A 23,100-nucleotide genomic window follows, 5' to 3' on the forward strand; every position below is an offset into this window, starting at 1 on the left:
TAATAAGCAATTGCAGAGGATTCCCAAATTGCTAAATGGAGCACAATACAGGGAATGCGCATTCCGATTCATCCATAGAGCTTACATGACGCAAGCACAGCTGGCGAGGATCGGGGGGGGGGGGGGGATACAGTCAGCGCTCTGCAGGAGGTGCGGGGGTGCAGACAACTCCTTTTATCATGGATTTTGGAGTTGCAGGAAACAAAGCATTCTGGGGGAAAAATAGCCCAGTATTTGACTACAATCATGGGTCAATGGCTAGCATGCACACCAGAGCAATTGCTGTTGAACCTCCCAGGATCAGGCAGGGGAATGTTATCAAGGGGCAACATATTATTCTGTAAACTGACGCTGCTGGCAAAAAAATGTATTCTGCTATACTGGACGACAGATACGGGACCCGAATTCTGGCACTGGCGGAATCTAGTTCACCAATTGGTGCTGTGGGAGGCAAAAGAAGCTAGGAGTGGCCCCACAAAACGAATTAAATTTCTGAAGATATGGGGCGGATACCTGGATTCTTTGACGCCTAGGAGTAGGAATTTAATACTTAAGGTGCTGTAGAAGGTAGAGGACTGGGGGTTACCGGCATGGGTGGGAATGGGGGAGGGAGGAGGGGAGGTTGGGGGGGGGGAATGATTCACTGGAGAAAATGTACTCATTGTTGATAAGAGGCAACCACATGGTAATACATAGTATGCTATCCTGCTTATAATCGAACAAGAAAAATGCCCAAGTTCTGACCTAAATCGTAAGATGGACGTTTATCTCACAAAAACGAATAACGCGGTATAATCGACAGCCGACCTTGGACGTTTTCAACTGCACTCCATCGCGGAAGTGTACAAAGTTGACGGGGGCGTGTCGGAGGCGTGGTGAAGGCAGGACTGGGGCATGGTTATCACCCGAACAGAGATGGGCGCCTTTTGCCGATAATGGAAAAAAGTATGCATTTGTAGCTAGAATTTAGGGCACTTTTCCTGGACCCTGTTTTTTCACGAATAAGGCCCCAAAAAGTGCCCTAAATGACCAGATTACCACCAGAGGGAATCGGGGATGACCTCCCCTGACTCCCCCAGTGGTCACTAACCCCCTCCTACCACAAAAAATGATGTTTCACAACTTTTTATTTTCACCCTCAAATGTCATATCCACCTCCCTGGCAGCAGTATGCAGGTCCCTGGAGCAGTTGTTAGGGGGTGCAGTGGACTTCAGGCAGGTGGACCCAGGCCCATCCCTCCCTACCTGTTACAATTGTGCTGCTTAATGCTTATTAGTCGTCCAACCCCCACCCAAACCCACTGTACCCACATGTAGGTGCCCCCCTTCACTCCTTAGGGCTATAATAATGGTGTAGACTTGTGGGCAGTGGGTTTTGAGGGGGATTTGGGGGGCTCAACACACAAGGGAAGGGTGCTATGCACCTGGGAGCTCTTTTACCTTTTTTTTTTGTTTTTGTAAAAGTGCCCCCTAGGGTGCCCGGTTGGTGTCCTGGCATGTGAGGGGGACCAGTGCACTACGAATCCTGGCCCCTCCCACGAACAAATGCCTTGGATTTATTCATTTTTGAGCTGGGCGCTTTCATTTTCCATTATCGCTGAAAAGCAAAAACGCCCAGCTCACAAATTGTCGAATAAAACATGGCCTTCACGGACCTGTTCTCGGAGATAAACGCCCATGGAGATAGACGTTTTCGTTCGATTATGCCCCTCTATAAATTACAAGTTCAAGCTACTTAGTGCAAAGTGAGATTAACAGGATCTGTTGGGGGAATGAACAGAGCTAGGAACTCCTCATCAATGTACCTATTTACTTGGACTTGAAGTGGAAAATTGTCAGGGCATGATATTATGTATGTAGATTGGATACTGTTTTTGTAAAAGAGGTTTGGTGGGGGGGAACAAAAGAAAATGAACCACTTGTTTTAAAAATTTTGTTTGTAATATTTTATTGTTGTTCAATAAAAAATGTTTAAAACTAAACCCCTTTATAAAAGTATCAATCAATGTCAGGTCTACTTTTTAATTCATAAGAAAAGGAACACCATAAACTGGCTGCTTGGTATGCAAACAAACAAATAATAATTTTCTTAAGAATTATCCATCTAGGACTAGGGAAAGATAGTGGTAATATATTTCGGATGCTATAAAAGTGACCTGCTGTTGATCTACAAAGAAGGGAGTTAGGTCTGTTAGGAGTCAGTTAGGTCATATATGATTTTAAAAATCAAGCAACCCAATTTAAGCAAAATTCTGGTCTCTATTGAAAGCCAGCATAGATTAAGAAAATAGGGAGTGATCTTCTCTGATTTATTCAGAGAAAAAAATAAGCTATACAGTCACGTTCTGAATTAGTTGTTTCGAGAGACCCAGATAAACTATGTTACCAATAGTCCAATTTGCTTAAAATTAAAGATTGGACTACAAGCCAAATCGGTCTTCGTGTAGATATTTCCTAATACTTCTTAATTTTTTTTTTATTATTACATTTGTACCCTGCGCTTTCCCACTCAAGGCAGGCTCAATGCGGCTTACATAATAATATGGATTACATAGTATTGATAGAAAAGAATATGAGTTAATTATAGCAGAATAAAAGAGATAGGTAGGTAGAGAGCATAAATGACCTCTTCCTTATAGAAAGAGCTATTTACAAGAGAGTTAACATAAGAACAGAAGAATAGCCATACTGGGTCAGACCAATGGTCCATCTAATCCATTATCCTGCTTCCAGCAACGGCCAATCCAGGTCACAAGTACCTGGCAGAAACCCAATTAGTAGCACCACTCCATTCTACCAATCCCAGGGCAAGCAGTTGCTTCCCCCATGTCCATCTCAATAACAGACTATGGACTTTTCCTCCAGAAACCTGTCCAAACCTTTTTTTAAACCCAGATATGCTAACCACCAATACTACTACATCCTCCGGCAACAAGTTCCAGAGCTTAACTATTCCTTGAGTGAAAAAATATTTTCTCCTATTTGTTTTTTAAGTATTTCCATGCAATTTCTTTGATTGGCCCCTGGTCTTTGTACTTTTTGAATGAGTGAAAAATTGATTCACCTCCAACCGCTCCACACCACTCAGGATTTTGTAGACCTCCATCATATCCCCCCTCAGCCATCTCTTTTCCAAGCTGAAGAGCCCTAACCTCTTTAGCCTTTCCTAATGTGGGATCAGTTCCATCCCCTCTATCATTTTGGTCACTCTTCTTTGAACCTTTTCCAATTCCGCTATTTCTTTTTTGAGGAGGGGACAAAAGTATGTGAATGAATAGAGTGGCTGTGAAGTATGCATGAGGGGAGTAGAGGGGCTGCAGGGAGTGAGTGAGGAGATTGTGGAAAGCGTATGAGACTGGATCAGAGGTACTGTTGGGTGTGAGAGGGATCAGCAGTGTGGAGTGCGAAGAGATTAATGGGGTCAAATGGGGTATGTGAAGAGACTGAGTGATGAGATTAGAGATGGGTTTCAGGTTTAGAGGATTGTTCCTGGCTCTCCCCCCCACTCCCCCGATCATCATCTGTTCTCATTCTCCTTATCCTACCATCCCTCTACATCCTATCTCAGAACCCTGAGCTCCTATATCCCAGATCCTTTCCCCTTCTAGTATTCTCTATCCCCCTTTCTTCCTAGCACCAAGCTCTAAGATTCTTCCCCCTCCACCCCCCAAAATAGGACCAAATAAATGAACTGGACAAGGAAGAAATGTGAGATGATAACTAACTGTATGCCACATTAGAGGGCAGGAATTGGGTGGGTTATGGTGGAGAATGGGCGTGAACTGCATATTGCAGTTAGCAAGGGTACGTACCGTGTGCTCTCACTTGTGCAGTTAGTGATGGTACTCACTGGGTGTTGTCATTTGTGAGTTAGTGATGATACTCACCATGTGCTGTCACTTGTGCAGTTAATGCACGGTACTCACTTTGTGCTGTCACTTGTGCAGTTAGTGCACGGTAGTCACCGTGTGCTGTCACTTGTGCAGTTAATGCACGGTACTCACCGTGTGCTGTTACTTGTGCAGTTAGTGCATAGCTGCACATTACTCACTGCGCACTGTCACTTGTTCAGTTAGTGCATAGTACTCACCGTATGCTGTCATTTGTGCAGTTAGACGGTATTTACCATGTGCTGTCACTTGTGCAGTTAATGAGTGTAGTCACTGCGTGCTTTCACTAGTGCAGTTAGTGACAGTACTCACCGCATGCTGTCACTTGGGCAGTTAGTGATGGTACTCACCATGTGCTGTCACTTGTGCGTACTCACCGAGTGCTGTCACTTGTATAGTTACTGCATGGTACTCACCGCATGCTGTCACTTGTGCAGTTAGTGCACAGTACTCACTGCATGTTGTCGTTTGTGCAGTTAGACGGTACTCACTGCGTGCTGTCACTTGTGCAGTTAGTGATGGTACTCACCATGTGCTGTCACTTGTGCAGTTAATGACGGTACTCACTGCATGCTGTTACTTGTGTAGTTAGTGCACGGTTAGTGCACAGAGTGCTGTCACTTGTGCAGTTAGTGCACGGTACTCACCACGTGCTGTCACTTGTGCAGTTAGTGATGGTACTCACCATGTGCTGCCACTTGTGCAGTTAGTGCATGGTACTCACCACGTGCTGTCACTTGTGCAGTTAGTGATGGTACTCACCATGTGCTGTCACTTGTGCAGATAATGCATGGTACTCACCATGTGCTGTCACTTGTACAGTTAATGAGTGTAGTCACTGCGTGCTTTCACTAGTGCAGTTAGTGACAGTACTCACCGAGTGCTGTCACTTGTATAGTTACTGCATGGTACTCACCGCATGCTGTCACTTGTGCAGTTAGTGCACAGTACTCACTGCATGTTGTCGTTTGTGCAGTTAGACGGTACTCACTGCGTGCTGTCACTTGTGCAGTTAGTGATGGTACTCACCATGTGCTGTCACTTGTGCAGTTAATGACGGTACTCACTGCATGCTGTTACTTGTGTAGTTAGTGCACGGTTAATGCACAGAGTGCTGTCACTTGTGCAGTTAGTGCACGGTACTCACCACGTGCTGTCACTTGTGCAGTTAGTGATGGTACTCACCATGTGCTGCCACTTGTGCAGTTAGTGCATGGTACTCACCACGTGCTGTCACTTGTGCATTAGTGCATGGTACTCACCGCGTGCTGTCACTTGTGCATTAGTAAACGGTACTTACCACTACTGAAGTATGTTAGGGCTGCTAGATTGACCTTTTTGTACCCTTTTCCCCATCCATTGACCATCTTGCCCTTGCCTAAGTCCTTCCCCTTTTTCTCCCTCCCTTGTAAAGTATGTTCTTTGTGTGCTTGAACTCTTTCTTTCTTTTCAACCATTGTAGTTCTTTTCAGTACTCTTGAACCACTGTAGACTGTTTTTAGATTGTGCGCTTTCTTGGTCTGCCAGAGAGCAAAGGCAGTATAGAAAGTATAATAAATGAATGAAAAGTGCATCCACACAAATTGTGAATAAATTTAACGTGTGGTGAAGAACATTTCTGGGCAGTAACTGCAGGGGACATGCTGGGCAGATCTCCAACAGTTAGCAGACAGCCTTTGCACTTACTGTGCGTTAAAGTTTGGTGTTAAAAAGTGATAAGTGCTAAAACTTACCACACTTACTTTACGGTCAATATTCATTAGGCAGAGGTGAGCGTTTTTTAAAGCTCTCACCACCACTGACCAAATTACACCTAGATATTCATTGGTGGGCCATGTCCAGGCACCGGCACTGAATATCCAGGTGAGTGGAGATACCCTGGGTATGGTCAATATTCAGTGCTATCCCACATGGCTAACTGGGCAAACATGGCTGAGGACTTACTTGCCTAGATAGCTATGAGGTACAGTGCCACGGTGGTCAGAGCCAATATTCAATAGTACTGCCCAGTTAACTGCCTCTGAATATTGGTGGCTGACCTGCTCAGTGTGACTTAATTGGATGGGAGCCTCTCCTTCTTGGTAAGATCGGTTTGAATATTAGGCTCTTTATTTCTTGCCTGCTGTTGCCAGAAGGCTAACCAGGTATATTTCCTTCTTTGACTTTAAATAAGTCAATTTCTAGGCCAGTAAGAGGCACAATCTGGGACTTGATCCAGCAAATATATTTTTTCCAAAGGCATGGACATAAAGCTTAACAAATAAAAATGACCCCCAAAAAAAGGTGATAACTTTTTTTTTTTTTTAATGTTGGACTAAATTCCAACATTTCTTGACTAGCTGTCTGGGGCTTACACTCCCTTCTCAGGTCAGAACAAGCAAAAGATGGCTTTATCAGAAAATATAAGTGAATTATAGAAAGCATTCCAAAGAGAAAGGTGGTGGTCATTGCAGCTGTGGTGGGAGGTGGGTAGGGGGTTGGGGAGAAGCACTGGGTGATCAGAAGGTGGCAGGCAGTAAAACTTTATGGCATATAATGTGTTAGAAAGTCCAGAGGTAATTAAGCTGGAAGCAGAAATTGCCTTTCCTTGTTAAATCTGCTCAAATGAGGGGTTTACATACTTACCCCCCCTCCCCCTTATCCTTCCCAGTGCACAGGATCTTTCTCTTCCCTCAGGAATGTCTAGGTTTGTTTGCCCTAATAAAACTTTGCAGCCATGGCTCAGGGTAATCCAAGCTGTGTCTAATCTCCTGTAGTTCATCTTGAAAGATTAGGTCCCAATACATTCCTACCAGAACATCATTTCTGTGTTGCTGGTTAAAGAGAAAGGTATAGCTTCTTAATTTCCCCCCCCCCCCCCACCTGATACCCTCAGTAGCACGGTATGTTTATAAGTGTAGACAGGGCAAGATTAAAGCGTAGGCAAACTAAGCATGTGCCTAGGGTACAAATAGGGGAGACTCTCAGATACGCTAATTCAGTGGTCCTCAAGGTAGATTTTTGCCCTGTTAAGGCAGCTGCCTATATAAAAAAAGAGTTTGGGTGGAGGGGGGGGGGGGGGGGTGTACAACTGCTGCTGTTCCTCTGTGCTTTGTCTTCCAGTTGGCAGGAGCAGTTGGTGAACATTCGTCTTACCTGCTGCTTCTTCAGTCAGAACCACATTGGGCTCCATTTATGGGAATTATGAAATGTGTTTGGATGACAATGTGGGCAGGCAAAGTGCTTTCTTGCTTAGAGCCCACCAAAGTGTAAGATATATAGACATTCACAGGACTACAAAACTAGAAGGGGGGTCATTTGTAGGAATCTGGAGAAGAAAGATCTGCTGATTGTGTGAGAGACTCAGATCCATTGGATGGAGAGACTTGGAGGATATGGCTCCTTCGGCCCCGTCCTCTATCTTGAAGTAGAAAAGAAGTGAACTGGTTAGAGCAGTGAGCTGTAAATGAGGACAGCCAGGTTTCAAATGCCACTGACACTCCTTTTATTAATTATTAAGATTTTCTACCCCTTTTTGAAAAAGAATCTGGTGTGATGAGTTTGTCCCTTATACCCCCAGTTAATGGGGGGGGGGGGGGGGGAGAGAAAGGAGCTCCTTGTCAGCCTGTAATGCAGGGTATGTGACCCTGGGATCGGGCCTAGCTAGGGCAACCAGGCATTTGAACAGATAGGCTGGGCTTGGTAGAGTGGGATCTTATGGCACGACAGTAGCCAGCAGAGAGGATTTGCTATTTTTATTTTTTTTAATTTATTGCAGCGTGAAAATCTAGAAACCCTGATAGGTTCATTCGCAATTTGGAGTGCGTGCGATTGGTGGCCTCTGAGGATCATACCTCCTTGCACCTCAGAGGTGGCTTTCCCACCCACTGTACCCAAGTTTGGAGGGATTTACTGTTGGTAGTTGTCGAAGGTACAGAGGGAGGGCACCCAAGAACAAAATGTCCAATTTAAAGCGGATTTAAGTTTTGGGGGTTTAATTTTCACCTAGTGGTAACCATTAGGTCCTTCTTCAGTGGGTTTCGACCCGAATGGTGGCATAGAGGTCTGTGCCAGCCTATCAAGCCCCTGCTGGGCATAGCAGGGCAGTTAAGGACAACATAAGGGCTGTCCAGTTTGGTATGGCAGATAGCTTAGATTTGTTTAAGTTTCAGTGCTGCTGGGTAAAATTTGTTATGTTCATTTCTTATTAATTTGTGTAATAAAGGTGTGACCAGTTTTAAGTCCAATAGCAGTTTTTGGTGTTTTTTTTTAAATCACTTATAATGTGGTCTCCTGAATGATGTATGCTATCTTGTTTAATAGGCAGGCATAAGGTTCACATTTGGAGAAGAATAAGCTGGTATTATTAAAATTTTGAATTATCAAAGAGTTAAGAGTCATAAAGGGGGAACAGTTCAGGTTCATGATCAATTATTTAATTTGGTTATCACGGTGGCAAGGGTAGTCTCATATCCCCTCTTAATTCACCCAAGGCGGTGTACAGCAAGAAAAATCTGGACATGGGCAATAGACAGTTTTAGCAGAATAATAGTCAAATAACAGTACATAGCATGGCATAGTATGATATGGTGTCAACACAATAATAAAACATCTTAATTGTAAGCAGAGGTGGAACATATAGACATATATGATAGACTATAAATGACCTAGAGATGGGAGTAACTAGTGAGGTAATTAAATTTGCTGATGTCACAAAGTTATTCAAAGTCATTAAATCGCGGGAGGATTGTGAAAAATTACAAGAGGACCTTACGAGATTGGGAGACTAGGCGTCCAAATGGCAGATGATGTTTAATGTGAGCAAGTGCAAAGTGATGCATGTGGGAAAGAAGAACCTGAATCATAGCTACGCAGTGTCTTAGGAAGGGGGGGGGGGGTGTCTGCTCCGCTGGTTCCCTGTTTTCTCTGCCCCGTCAGCCAAAGTCCTTTGCTGGCCTTCATGGCATTGCTTCCTCAATGATCTTCTGTTGAAGTTCCTCTGCTTGCGTAGACGCACGCAGAGGAACTTCAACAGAAGAAGATCATTGAAGAAGGAACGCTGTGGAGGCCAGCACAGGACTTTGGCTGACGGGGGTTGGCATCCCCCATCAGCACTGGTACTGGACGGCGGCAGGGGATGGTTTTCGGCGGGAAAGGGGGTCGCAGGGTTGCGGAAGGGGGGTACAGGGGGCCATAATGCGGGGGGGGGGGGGGGGGTGTTGAAATCGGAGGGAGGGTGGAGTGTGGAAGTCGGTGGGAGGTGCGTGAGAGGACACGGGGTGTTGATGCTTGTCGGGTGGGGGGGCGGGTTGGTGATGCGGCGAGGGGGGGGTTTGTGTTGCCCCGCTCCCTGCCACTTGCTCCAAAGTGGCAGGGAGCGGCACACTGGCAGCTGATTCCCATGCAGGTGGAGGAGTAGGGAAACACGCTTCGCGTGTTTTCCTACTCCTCCCCTTGCTTTGGAATAAGCTGTCACTGACGTCACTGACGTCAGTGCGTGCCTGCCTAGCAGACCACCTCTAAGGGTGGCGCGGTCCCAGGCACATTAGAACATTGGAGGTGAGAATTATTATATAGGATTGTTTGCGAAAACACAGCTCATGTTTTCCATGGCCTTCTCTTATCATAGGATATAATGAGCCAAGAAGTGCAAAAGGAAAACTTGGACCAAAGGTTTCTGAGCATTTTCCGGAAGGGTAGAAAAAAGACAGTTGTTCGGAACCTGGGGCAAATGATCCATTATGCCAAAGTCAAGTTTAAATTCCAGCACTGTCAGGTAATTGCATACTGATGCCACTGTTTAACCTGTGTCTCTTGTTCTCTGTGTAGCACCTGCCTCACATTTTTCCATGGCCCCAGAATAATGTTGGCTATAGACTGATACACCTGTACCTGTGTTACCTGCACTGACTCTTTCTCACGCCTGCCCTGGCTGAATCAGTTTGGTTCCCAGCCTCCACCTCACTGCTGAGAAATATCACTTGTTCACCAGGCTCTGCAGAGCATGTGACTCACTTCCTTCAGTGCTTAACACCTGTGCTGCAGGGGCTCAGCTCTCCAGCACTAGCTTAGCTGCCTGTTGATTAGACATGCAATTATTTTCCTGTTTGGCAGGAAAATGCAGCATCCAGGAAATGGAAGCAGCGGGAAGGGCTTACTGATCCCTGAGCGCTAGAAACCAGTGCATCCAGTGTTGTAGGTTCTTAGCCCAGAATAAATCCTGCATCTTCTGTTCACTGCCAGAAACCCGTCTCTTCTCTGTCTCCCACAGGAAGTCACGGATTGCTACCTGGAATTGTTTCAGTCCTTCCTCTACTTTCAGTCTCGGAGCCAGAACGGACTGACTTATCAGGTGAGGGATTTTTGTGCGTAATTATCAATGTGAGCTACTATTGAGATGAGTTATTTTACCACTAACTCCTGCTGTTTTAGCTCAGGTCCTATTTTATGCACTGAGACCTGGCTATTAATAACTGGGGTTAAAAGTACAATAACACATCTTCACTGTAGCCCATACTGATAATTCCCCCCCCCCCCCAGGATGGGCACGTGGATGATTCTGATTTTGGCATAATGATGGGGAAAGGGACAATAGAGGAAAAGCATTTAACAAATCTCCAGTGGCGTAGCAAGGGCGGCTGCCACCCGGGGCGGTTCACCGCTGCGCACCCTCCCCCCGGGCGCAGCACGACACTCCCCCCTTCGGCGCATCAACCCCCCCCCCCCCCCGGAGTGCATTCTTACCTGCTGGGAGCTGCGTCGGTTCCGCTGGTTCCCTGCTCTCTCTGCCTAGGAACAGGAAGTAACCTGTTCCGGGGCAGAGGGAGCAGGGAACCAGTGGAGCCGACACCCCTCCAGTGGCGTGCACCTGGGGCGGACCGCCCCACCGCCCCCTTCCTACACCACTGCAAATCTCCCCATTTATTTCAAGGCTCACTTGAGGTTTGGGGCCAATCCTCTGTGTTCATTCTGGATAATTTCTCAAGAGATGGAGCTCAGAGTTGACAATCACCCTCGGAGTTAGTCATAGACACACAGAATGGGAGAAAGCCTTAATGAGTCAGGCCCTTCCACTCTCGGGGGTTTCTGGCACCCAGTATCTGACGGTTTTAATTTCAACTCTGGGTAATATGCTGGAGGCCTACTTCTGTGTAAGTTTGAATGAGGCCTGTTGGTTTCACTTATCTAGATTACAATTTCCGAGGACAAGGCTGCAAGTCTCTGCCTGTAATAGGATGGAGAAAAAGGCCCTCCCCACGCCAGACTGGTTCAGCTTGTCCCAGCGGGACTGCAGTCGATTACACCAGCTCTATCCCTAAGAAATAAAGGCTTAGCCAAGACAATGGACTTCAAAGCTGTCATTATGTGTGTGTTTATGTACACACACACACACACACACTCTCACACACTCTCACACTCATACATACACACACACACAAAAGCATAGACACATCTTCTTAGAATCTAAAAGTTAGTCTTTATAACGAGGCCTTGTAGCCCCATAGACATATCTCCAGATTCTGTATAGGTCACCCAAAGTTCAGCACACAATTTTAGGCACAGATCCCACGTGCAAACCAATTAGCTAATTAGTCGACAGCAATCAATTATTGGCATTAACAAGCACTTAATTGCAGCAATTAGGAGTTTATTCACGGATCTGCCCTACGCCCTATTCTGTGACATGCGTGCTTAAATGTCAAAGTGCAGAACTCCAAAGGAGGTGTGGCCTTGGGAAGGGTATGGGCAGGTCAGCGGCGTTCCCATAAAATAGGCACGATGTTATAGCATACCTGCGTTTCCGCCCCTATCTGCCATCAGGCACCAGCATTTACACCAGGGGCGTCGCTGCTATGGGGCCACGGGAGCCAGGGCCCCCGTAGATTTGGCCCTGGACTCCCCTACCGTCGATCCCCCCGCCCGCTCGCCTGCCCACTCGCTCGCTGTCCCCTACCTGCAGGACGTCAGACTTAGAAACCTGAAAGGAAGGAAGAAGACTTCAGCTGGCGTGGGATGGGGTCCCCACCAGCCCAGGTAGGTGACAGCGAGCGAGCTGGGGGGGTCGAGTCGGCGATGATAATGATGGCGGCGGGGGGGGCGATGAGGGCGGCGGGGGGCTAAAATGTGCCCCCTCACCTCAGCTCTGGCCACTCCTACCGCTGAAGGTCAGATACGCCCCTGATTTACACTAGCCTTCAGCAGGCATATATACTCCCACCCAAAGTTAGGTGCAAACCGCCAGGTTCTATATATCGCAGCTAGCGTTCTGCACCGAATCCAAGCGTATTCTATAACAAATGATGCACGGCAAACCACTTATAACAATGGCAGGAGGGGGCCTGGGGCAGGGCCACATGGGAAGCTGTGCTAAACTGATACCCTGTCCATTGGCTTCCCTTGCTGGCACAATGCAAGTGGGTAGGACAGAAGCATTTTGGGGGCGTGCTACACAAGGCACGTTTCTAGCTTATAATGGTCCGGGGCTGGAGCCACTGATACCTGGGTGTCATCAGTTCTGAGGGACAGAGGAGACTGGTAATCAGGGCTTTTTTTGAGGGGGCGGCACCTTTTCCATTGTCTGCTGAAATTGACCCATGGTCCCCAAGTTTTAATGAAAGAGGTCAGGCTTTACACACTAATTCTGCCTTGTCCTAGATTCTGTGACTGGTTGCAGGGGGCTTGGCTATTGTGTGGTGGGTCCCTCAGTGATCACCCCACCCCTGAAGGGTAGCCTGGCATTTGAGTACCAGCACCTTTTTTGCTTGAAAAAAGGCGCTGCTGGTAATGGTGCCTTAAAACTGTCTAATTATGTGTTAAGCTTTCTAATACTATACATTTTAGTTTAAAGTACATTATCTGACATTTTACATTCAAGTGGTCAGTGGCCAATGACTAGCAGGTTTGGTTTGGTGTGCCTTGGGGATCAAGAAAGCTCAAAAGTGTGCCCTGAAATATAGAAAGTTGATCAGCACTGCCTCAGGAAATGCAAGGAGAAAGCAAGCTGTGTGTAATAGGATTCTCTGGGATAGTCCTGTTGAGCAGTAGGGATGCCATTTATCCTGAGTCTTCCCACACTGTCCTCGAACACCAACATCTCAGAAGATTTGTTACAAAAGTGTGCATGGTTGAGAGTCTAACTCTGCTCTTTTACAATCACAGGGATTGTTACCTCTAAAGGAACTGAATGTCTGTAAAATGGAGAATTCTTCAGCCCTGGAGCAGGAGGTCTTTGCCTTCCGGATTACAGGTCAGGTGCCAGTACACAGAAAGCCTAGAGTTCACCTTACAACTAGCTGTTACTGTTTCCTCAGGTTCAGACACATTCAGGCAGTTCAGACATTTTGCATAGCCTGAGCCACGACCCCCCTTCAGGGCTGGGGAGGTATAAAGGAGGAATCCTGGAAAAAGCATTCTTAAATCAAAGTCAAAGAACAGTAAGACACCATTATTACAAAGGTGGGGAATGGCTGTGTCCCTCTTCTCAAAGGAAAATGGCTTCTCTTTACTAGCAGTTACAGCCTGACTGAACTGACAGAGATCCGCTGCACCCAGCTTTCTTATGATGGTTTGATAGTTCTGTGAGGAAATCCCTGGAGAAAAAGATGACACTTTTTTTTTATGTCATGGCCCTTCTACTTTCGACAGAGCTCCTAATAGGGGGATAACATTGCAACTCTACAAAGTATACAATGAATGGCAAATACCCTGGAGCCCCTTTGCTGTCACCACCACCACCAACCAGTTTTAGGATGGACTGGTACCCCTCTCTCCCCTCCTTCCCTGTATTTCTAGTTCTAAATCAACTCACCCTTCCCACCACAGTTTTCAAAATCCTCTGAATATCTTACACACACCATAGGCAGAAGAGGGAGAGGATTCCCCCATCCAAATTGAAAGTCCATACATGGTGGGGGGCCTTTCTCACATGAAACAGGTATCACTTTGGCATGGTGGTGTCCTCCACAGAAGAACTAACCTGTGCCACCTGATCGGAAATGCAGCCCTGCATTACAATAAAGTGAAAAATAACACAAAACACTTCTTACTCTGGCTTACTGGGCACAGAATAAGGGACAGCTCTTGGGAGGTGAAGGGGTCAGAAATGGATCCAAAGCAAGAACAGAATTGGGACTGTGTAGTTCTCCCAAAACAAGTAATGTAAGCTCCCTCATACAAACCATGATAAGTACACCATAGTTTTCCTTCATATGCGGTAACTTGCATGTAACACTTCCACCCTTCTTTGTCTTCCACTCATGAATCCTATTGAGGGCTATTCAGTAACCACTTCCACCAACATCACTCCCTGTCCCTCATAGGAAAAGGAGAATGTAGAGGTTGTGATAATCTGGGATAATCCCCATTCCAACTGATAAAAAGATCAACCCATGTGAATATGCACAACTCGCCCATCTATATTCAGAACTGTTTCTTAATATCTGCTTGGATACTATTACTTTGTTTTATTATCATCATGCTGACCAAGATCCTGCAATACTAAATGTCTATTTACTAACATTTTTCCACTACTCATGATGTATTGTAAGCCACTTTGAGCCTGCAAAGAGGTGGGATAAGGTGGGATACAAATGCAACAAATAATAATAATAACAACAACAACAATAAAAAGCTGGATGCAAGAAAGTTGGGCAAAGTGTCAAAGAGAAAAACACTAGAATGACCTTGATCATAGAGGTGTTAGTCTCAAGTGTATACTCTGTGAATCATGTGTGGAGAGAGAAGATCCCGAAATACTAAAAAATGCAGTCTGAGACCAAAAATGTGTTCGAAAGAAATATTTCCCAGGCTTGATTAAAAAGAATTTCCAAGCATACCTGGATTAGTTGCCTACACATGTTACATCTTACAAACTCCTTAAGCTCGCTTTGGCATGATGCAAGTTACCACAACAAACATTAGCAGTAAATTTGATAGAACATGCCCTGGCTTAGGAGTGAGGTTCATTACTGTCACAGAATGCACAAAACTAACCCCTTTGGAGGTATTGCTCCTGAGAGCAGAACAGTGGGAGAGCTCCAAACTCTCTGTACCCTGTAATTTATTTCCTGTTTCTATTTTTTTTTTTTACTTTAATTACAACAATGTATTGGGGAAGGGATGGGATGGTTACTGTGTGGGTTGGTTACTGTAATTTGTATCTATCAGTTAATGTGGTTGGCTAAAATGCTTTGTCATAGTTTTTGAGAAAATGGATAAATTTGAAAAAAAAAATAATTATACTGCATTATGTTGGCAACACATGTAAACTTATCAGGCCAATAAAGTTATCTGAATTTGAATCAACTCTCAGGTAAGTGGGGCTAGGAGCATTGTCAGGCCATTTGCTCATAAAGAGTAGTTACTTACCTGTAACAGGTGTTCTCCGAAGACAGCAGGCTGCATATTCTCACAAGTGGGTGACGCCACGTCGGCCCCGGAGGATTTTAAAGCAAAATCTAAAAATCTCTTCTACGGTGTTACGTCGCGCGAGCGAACGCACTGCGCATGTGCGCACACCTCTTCCCGCTCGCCGTGCGGACACGCCCCTCAGTTAAATCCAAAAGATGGAGGAGACAACTCCAAAAGGGGAAGGTGGGAGGGTTTGTGAGAATATGCAGCCTGCTGTCTTCGGAGAACACCTGTTACAGGTAAGTAACTACTCTTTCTCCAAAGACAAGCAGGCTGATATTCTCACAAGTGGGGTATCCCTAGCTTCCAGGCTTACACAACACAACAAACAGTGGTCAATTGAGTCTCGCAACAGCGAGGCCAGAATAAAATTGACCTGAAAAGAAGAAATATCTAAATGAGTGTAGCCTGGAACACAACAAAAATGGGCTTAGGAGGGTTGGAGTTGGATTCTAAACCCCAAAGAAGTTCTGCAGTCCCGACTGCCCAAACCGACTGACGAGTCGGCTATTGCTGAAGGCAGTAGTAAGTTGAAAATGTGTGGACTGATGACCACGCCGCAGCTTTGCAGATCTCTTCAACAGTGACTGATCTTAGATGAGCCACCGACTCAGCCATGGCTCTAATTTTGTGAGCCGTGACATGGCCTTCTAGAGTCAGTCCAGCTTGGACAAAAATGAAGGAGATGCACTCTGCTAGCCAAGAAGAAATTATGCAGTTTCCGACAGCAACTGGCATTAAAAGAAATAAACAACTGGGCGGACCGTCCGAGGGAGCTCGTCTGCTCCACGCAAAAAGTGCGGAGCTTGCTTTCGCCAGGGCTTGTAAGATGAGGGAGAAAGAATGTTGGCAAGACAAATGACTGGATCAGCTGGTACTCTGATACCAGCGCCAGTAAGAACTTTGTCTGCATGCAGAGAACTACTCTGTTAAGATGAGAAGTAAGGTAAGGCGCTTGAGCTACTAGAGACCGAAGCTCACCGACCTTACGAGTTGAAGGAACAGCCACTAAGGAAAACGACCTTCCAGGTCCAATACTTCAGATGGCAGGAATCCAGTGGCCCGAATTGAGCTTGCAGCAGCTGGATGAAAACGACATTGGGACCCCAAGATACTGGATAAGGAGTGATAGGAACTCTAACCGAAGCATAAGAGCCAACTGTCAAAATTATTGTGGGTGCTAAGCCCAACAGAAATAATCTCCCTTAGACACATACAAGGAATTTTCTCAATATTGGGGGAGAAATAAACCTCTCGTGAAGTGGACAGCTAAAGGCTGACCTTTCACACGTTGATGATAAGCTCTTATTGCACGAAGATGAATACTGACAGAGTTGGTCTTGAGACCAGACTCAGACAGGTGTAGAAAGAACTCAAGCAAGGTCTGTATAAGACAAGATGCAGGATCTAGGGCCTTGCTGTCACACTAGACGGCAAACCTCTTCCATGAAAAAGAATATCACCTCTTTGTGAAATGTTTTCTGAAAGCAAGCAAGAGTCGGGAGACACTCTGGAAAACTCAACGAAACCCCACTCTCAACATCCAGACCGTATGAGCCAGAGATTGGAGGTTGGGATGTAGAAGTGCCCCCTCGTTCTGCGTAATGAGAGCTGGAAAACATTCCAACTCCAGAAGAAGAGGGAATCCTATCTGACGCAGCTAGAAAAGAGCAATCAGAATCATGGCTCCACAATCTTGCTTGAGAAACAGCAAAGTCTTTTCCACCAGATGTATGGGAGGATACGCATACGGAAAACCTGTCTCCCAAAGAAGGAGAAAGGCATCCGATGGTAGCCTGCCGTGAACCTGCAGCCTGGAACAGAACTGAGGGACTTTGCGATTGGACTAAGTAGCAAAAAGATCCACTGAGGGGTCTTTCGAACTATAGGCATGCTCAACTGTAGCATTATCCTGCTCAGCCTGTCGGCCAGACTGCTGTTTACGCCAATTAGATAAGTGGCTTGGAGAAAACATGCCGCATTGCGGGCCCACCGCTACATCTGCATGGCATCCTAACTCAGAGGGCAAGATCCAGTACTCCTTTGTTATTGAGTACATCACAACCCGATTGTTTGTTGAATTAAAATAATTTGGTTGGATAGCCAGGAGGGATGCAACCTTCGTCAGCAGCTTTTGACTGAGTAAGGTGCCTCAGAATCAAAATAGAGAGAATTAACCACCTCTGAGGGGAATACCGAAGACTGGCGGACAGTCGGGTAACATCCTCTAGATACCCTAAACTTGATACCACTGGGAAGCTAGGATGCACTGAGCGGATGTCATGTGCAAAAGTGCCATGGGAGTTACGTGAACTGTGGAAGCCATGTGTCAAGAAGTCTCAATATGTACTGTGCTGTAATCTGTTGAGACGGGCAATCATCGTGTTAAGGGAACACATGCACTCTCAGTCCATGAAGATACGCTGCAACAACAGCCAGGCACTAGGAAAAAAACATACTCTGGATGCAAAGAGAGTATAAGTATCCTGTAAATCCAGAGAGCATAACCAATCGTTTTCCTGAAGTATGGGAAGAAGGATGCCCAGGGAAAGCATCCTGAACCAAATCTGTTTAGGCCCCTTATGTGTATGATGGGACGCAACCCACAAAGAAAGACCTGGAATAGAATCTCAACCCTTCTTGCCCTGGTGGAACGGGCTCGACTGCATTGGCGCTGAGAAAAGCAGAGAGTTCCTCTGCAAGTACTCACTTTTGATGGAAGCTAAAGGATTAAGCTTCCAATGAACAATGTGGAGGGTTTGATTCCAGATTGAGAATGTAACCTAACCGGACTAGTTGAAAAACCCCACCGGTTGGAGGATAAAAGAAGTCACCTTTGGTGGAGAAAATGTAAACTTCCCCCCCGACAGGCAGAATGGCCGGTACGGACATTTTTTTTTTTTTTTTTTTAGTGGCTATACTGAATTGGAGCCAGTCAAAAACCCCTCTGTTTCCTGGGGAATAGGTGCAGGGGCCTGATTAGGTGCACGCCGCTGACTAGAACGAGCGTGCTGAGGCATAGCCCGAACCGGCTGTCGAGAAGTAGGAGTATAGGTACGACCCCTTAAGGCACAAGGAAAACTACTCCTCTCTCTAAAGAACTTCCAAGATGAGGAAGTGTATGCACAGCATATCTACAGTTTTCTACTGAGTCTCCTCCTCCAGGAGAGAGGCACACAGTCATGAGAGTCTGCGCATCACTGTACCTAGAGCAGAAATCTAGGTGTTACATTACAAGTGTCGAAAATGCCCTTGGACAGGAACCTGCGACACACCGTGTGCTACCTGACCACTTGGTGAAAAGGTTTAGCCTACTCCGGTGGGAATGCTCGTAAAGATCTGACAAGACTTGATTTGGGATGCGATCATGCCAGCCTGGTACGCCATTCTCCAAAAGAGGCTAAGGATGTATGCTCTGGCCCCGGGGGCGCCGAAATAAGTTCTTAGAACTCCTATCTGTTCTGAGTGCAGAAGACTCAGGTGAAGATAGTAGTCCAGGACCTCTAGCATCTGGGCATTGGGATTCACAATCTCCACTGTAATGTCAGATGACCATCATTGAACTGAACTAACTACTCAAACAGAGCAGCTCAGATCCAAACGCGTCTGATATGGAGGCTACTATGGGTCGAGAAGTTGCCCCAGTAGGGTGCGAACACCCATACCAGAGGCAGCATCGGTGAAGGAGACCAGGTGAAAAGCCAGATGCCGCAGGAGGCGGTAGCACCCATGGCATCCAATGGTACCCATGGTCCCGAAGCCAAGGACAAAGTCTGGAAATGCAAGGGAATCGAAACCAGACTGCTAGACCATGGCACCGACGGTACCGATGATACACATGGTACCGATGGACCCCGGTACCAATGGTACCCATGGTACTTGGTACCGATGATAGTCATGGTATCTGGTATCGATGGAACCCATGATACCTGGTACCGATGGTAGCCATGACATGTGGTACCAATGGTACCCATGATATCCGGCACCAACAGCACCGACGGTACCGATGGTACACATGGCACCGACGGTGCTCATGACACCCGGTACCAATGGCACCCATGGTACCTGGTCATGATATCTGGTATCGATGGTACTCATGTGCCGACGGCATCCATGATACCTGATACCCATGTATCCACGGTACCGACGATACCTGATACTATGGTACCGATGGCAGTCATGATACTCGGTACCGATGGGCGATGATACCTGGTACCGATAGTCGATGGTGCCCATGATACCTGGTGCCGATGGTGCCCATGATTCCCGGTACCGACAGCACCCATGGCACCGATGACACTCGGCATCAACGGCACCCATGGTACCGATGATACCCGGTGCCGACGGGACCCATGGTACCGATGACACCCGGTACCGACGGGACCCATGACACCGACCATGGTACCAATGTAGTTGGTATCGATACTCCTCGGTACCGACGCACCGATGATATTCGATACCGACAGTACCCATGGCACCGATGATACTCGGTACCGACGGCACTCATGGCACCGATGATACCCGGTACCGACAGCACCCATGGCACCGATGACACTCGGCATCGACGGCACCCATGGTACTGATGATACCCGGTGCCGATGGGACCCATGGTACCGATGATACCTGGTACCGACGTACCGGTGCATCGACGTCCAATGCCAGGATACCTCCATAACAGAGGGAGCAACGCTCTCGGCACCGACTGATGTCTGAAGCCCGGATACCTCCATAACCGAGGGAGCAAAGCTCTGGGCATCTCCTTTGGGCATCCCTGGCAGAGTAGAATACGTCTCGTTTCTTTGAGACACTACTTGCGCTTCACAGGGAGATGATCCGGCCCAAGACACATCCGCCGATGCGCCCGAATGACCTGCCAAGCAGGAGGCCCCGAGGCAGGTGGAGACCTATTCGATGCATAACTATACCCAGCGTGCATCGGTCTCTGTCGGACTCCAGAATGATCTCCTTTGGGCATCCCTGGCAGAGTAGAATACGTCTCGTCTTTGAGACACTACTTGCGCTTCACAGGGAGATGATCCGGCCCAAGACACATCCTCCGATGCGCCCGAATGACCTGCAGAGCAGGAGGCGCCGAGGCGGGTGGAGACTCACTTCAAAGGTTACACCACTGATATTGTGTCACCAGGTTGCCCATGCAGTGGCTGACCAGGGATGCACCTGCTTAGGTTCCTGGTTTTTCCTGTGACATACACCTTCACACTTGTGGGGCTTAAAGACAGTGGTGTGCTGGAGCAGGCTGTCACAGCTCTGGAGAGCCATTTGTAAAGTTTTAATAAATGGATCCTAAAAATGTGGGCTTGTTTAGTTTGCTGGCGAGAGAGAGCCCACAGATAACAATATGCCAGCATTTTTATAAGAAAAGAGAAGCTTATATGCTTTGTTTTCCTTTCAGGCACAGTCCCTTGTGACTCTGGCAACTACTTAACTTTTCCTTGCCCCAGGTACAAAAAAGTACCTGTATATATAAGCCACAATGAGCCTGCCATGAAAGGATCAAATGAAAAAATAAAGAACACCCAAAAAGGGTAAAATTAAAAAATAAAAAAGAGATTTTACTCCGAGGACCTGAAGAAAACACGAAGCACTAACGAACTCCGTGTCTCCTCAGACGCGGAAAAAGAAAAACTGAGGGGCGTGTCCGCACGGCGAGCGGGAAGAGGTGTGCGCACATGCGCAGTGCGTTCGCTCGCGCGACGTAACGCCGTAGAAGAGATTTTTAGATTTTGCTTTAAAATCCTCCGGGGCCGACGTGGCGTCACCCACTTGTGAGAATATCAGCCTGCTTGTCTTTGGAGAACACTCAGATCACCAGAGGACTAGAGAGGGGGGTAGGCGGGGCTTGTGTATCCTCTTTTATTTGGGTATTTTTGCTGCGATGCTGACAGAATACTGAGAGGGACAAGGATTTTCATCACAGATCTGTAAAGGGAGATTCTAACAATGTCACGTAAGAAAGCACACTATTGAAATGATATGCAGTAAATTAAATTCAGGGAATAAATCGTGGATTTCACAGCATATGCCCCAAATCAGGATATTCTTTTATCTGTAGCCCAGAGAATCGAGTTCCAAACCAGGGGCAGCAGAACACCTTTTTGGTTGAGGGGGCCAAATAACTCAGCCTCTACCCCTTCCTATTCAAGCTTCCTAGTTGCTGATACTGTATGGGATATGAGTTTGGTTGAGCCCTGGCCCCAGTGGCCTACTCTATTCCACTGCCTGTGTAGGCAGCAAACATCCTGTCCCAGCCGAGGTCCCGCCAGGAGTCAGGATAAAATGAGATCCTTACCAAATGTAATTTTACTTTTGAACAAGTAAAAGATAATTACGCTTCTATGCAGAAATGCAAGAAATATATAGCAGAGAGAAGCGTGCACCGCCTTTGGTGAAATTCTTCAAAAAGGCAGTAAATACATCTTAATAAATAAGTAAATATGCCAGTCAACCAGAGCATAAAATGAACAGGACTCTTAAAGAGTGAAAGTGCTCCATGGCGACCAGGATCAGGCCTCATCTTTTATTTAAAAGGTGCTTTTTGAAAAATTGTTTGCTTTATAATAAATGAAAGCAGTAAGATGATCCACCCTGAGGGAACTGTGCAAAGTACCAGGAAACCTGTGTTGTAGGCTTTTTTTTTTTTTTCTAACATGAAAATCTATTTTAAATTACAAAAACAAGGCTGGCGTACATGCTTCTGTGGTAATCCTCACTGCCCTCTGAGCTAGTGTTGCCACCACTGAGAGCAGCCTGAATGCTGGAAAGGGCACATGCCTGTCACGCCTGCAGTGTACAGGGGTGGTCAACCTTTTGAATTTTATGCAGCCCTTGAGACCATGTCACAGAAAACATCATTAAGGTTGTTCTAGTGCTCAGTTTGCTTATAAAGGGGCCCTTTTACAAAGCGTTGGTACACTATCCTGGAACTACCGCTGGCCCAACTCGACCACAGGTGGTAGTTCCGGCTCAAGCAAATGCCATTTCTGGTGTGCCAGGAAATATTTTTTATTTAATAGTGCAGCACTAACCTGGCGGTAATCAGGCATCGCCGTGCTCTGCCCGGGTACCGCTGGGTTACTGCAGGAGCCCTTACCACCACTTCAGTGGGTGGTGGTAAGTGCTCCCTCCTGCATGGCCATGCAGTAGGAGTACTCGTACCATACGGCCATTTTTTAAAGGGGTTTTTTACCCCCTGTGGTAAAAAGAGCCCCGGAATGCGGGAAAAACGTACCCCGCTGCTACCGCAGGGCCCTTTTTCCTGCAGAACCCCAAAATTACTCCGTGCTTAAGGTAAAAGACTGAAACAATTTACAAAATAGTAGGCAATAGCTTTAGAACAAAAAATACACCTTGCCCTCAGTATAATACGGTACTTCAGAACCATAATCAGTACTGCCTTATAAGGAAGGTCACATTTACTTATTTGGATTTTGCTCACACCTTTCTCAGTAGTAGCTCAAGGTGAGTTACATTCAGGTACTCTGGATATTTCTCTGTCCCAGGAGGACTCACAATCTAAGTTTGTACCTGAGGCAATGGAGGGTTAAGTGACTTACCCAAGATCACAAGGAGCAGCAGCGGGATTTGAACTGGCCACCTCTGGATTGCAAGACCAGTGCTCTAACCACTGGGCCACTCCTCCACAATGGAAGGCAGAACCTGATCCAATAAAGACTCGATTTAAGACAATTCAATTACTTAAATCATTTTAATGAACGCAAATCAAATTTACAATGGCAAAACAGGTCAATTAAAATCCTTTTCCTGACTGCAAATCAAACTTCCAAAACTTTCTATGAATACA

General features: G+C 46.5%; 1 protein-coding gene across 2 annotated transcripts in view; it reads left to right on the forward strand.

Moving 5' to 3' along the window:
- PLEKHN1 (pleckstrin homology domain containing N1) overlaps positions 1-23,100 on the forward strand; it is a 69,468-nt gene that overhangs the window by 13,407 nt on the left and 32,961 nt on the right. For both annotated transcript variants that reach the window (XM_030185725.1, XM_030185726.1), the window contains exons 3-5: positions 9,499-9,645; positions 10,141-10,221; positions 13,029-13,116. In XM_030185725.1, the coding sequence (XP_030041585.1) occupies positions 9,499-9,645; positions 10,141-10,221; positions 13,029-13,116 (316 nt within the window). The remainder of the gene's footprint in view (positions 1-9,498; positions 9,646-10,140; positions 10,222-13,028; positions 13,117-23,100) is intronic.

This window comes from Microcaecilia unicolor, chromosome 13, assembly GCF_901765095.1.
Source record: "Microcaecilia unicolor chromosome 13, aMicUni1.1, whole genome shotgun sequence".
Classification (NCBI taxonomy): domain Eukaryota; kingdom Metazoa; phylum Chordata; class Amphibia; order Gymnophiona; family Siphonopidae; genus Microcaecilia; species Microcaecilia unicolor.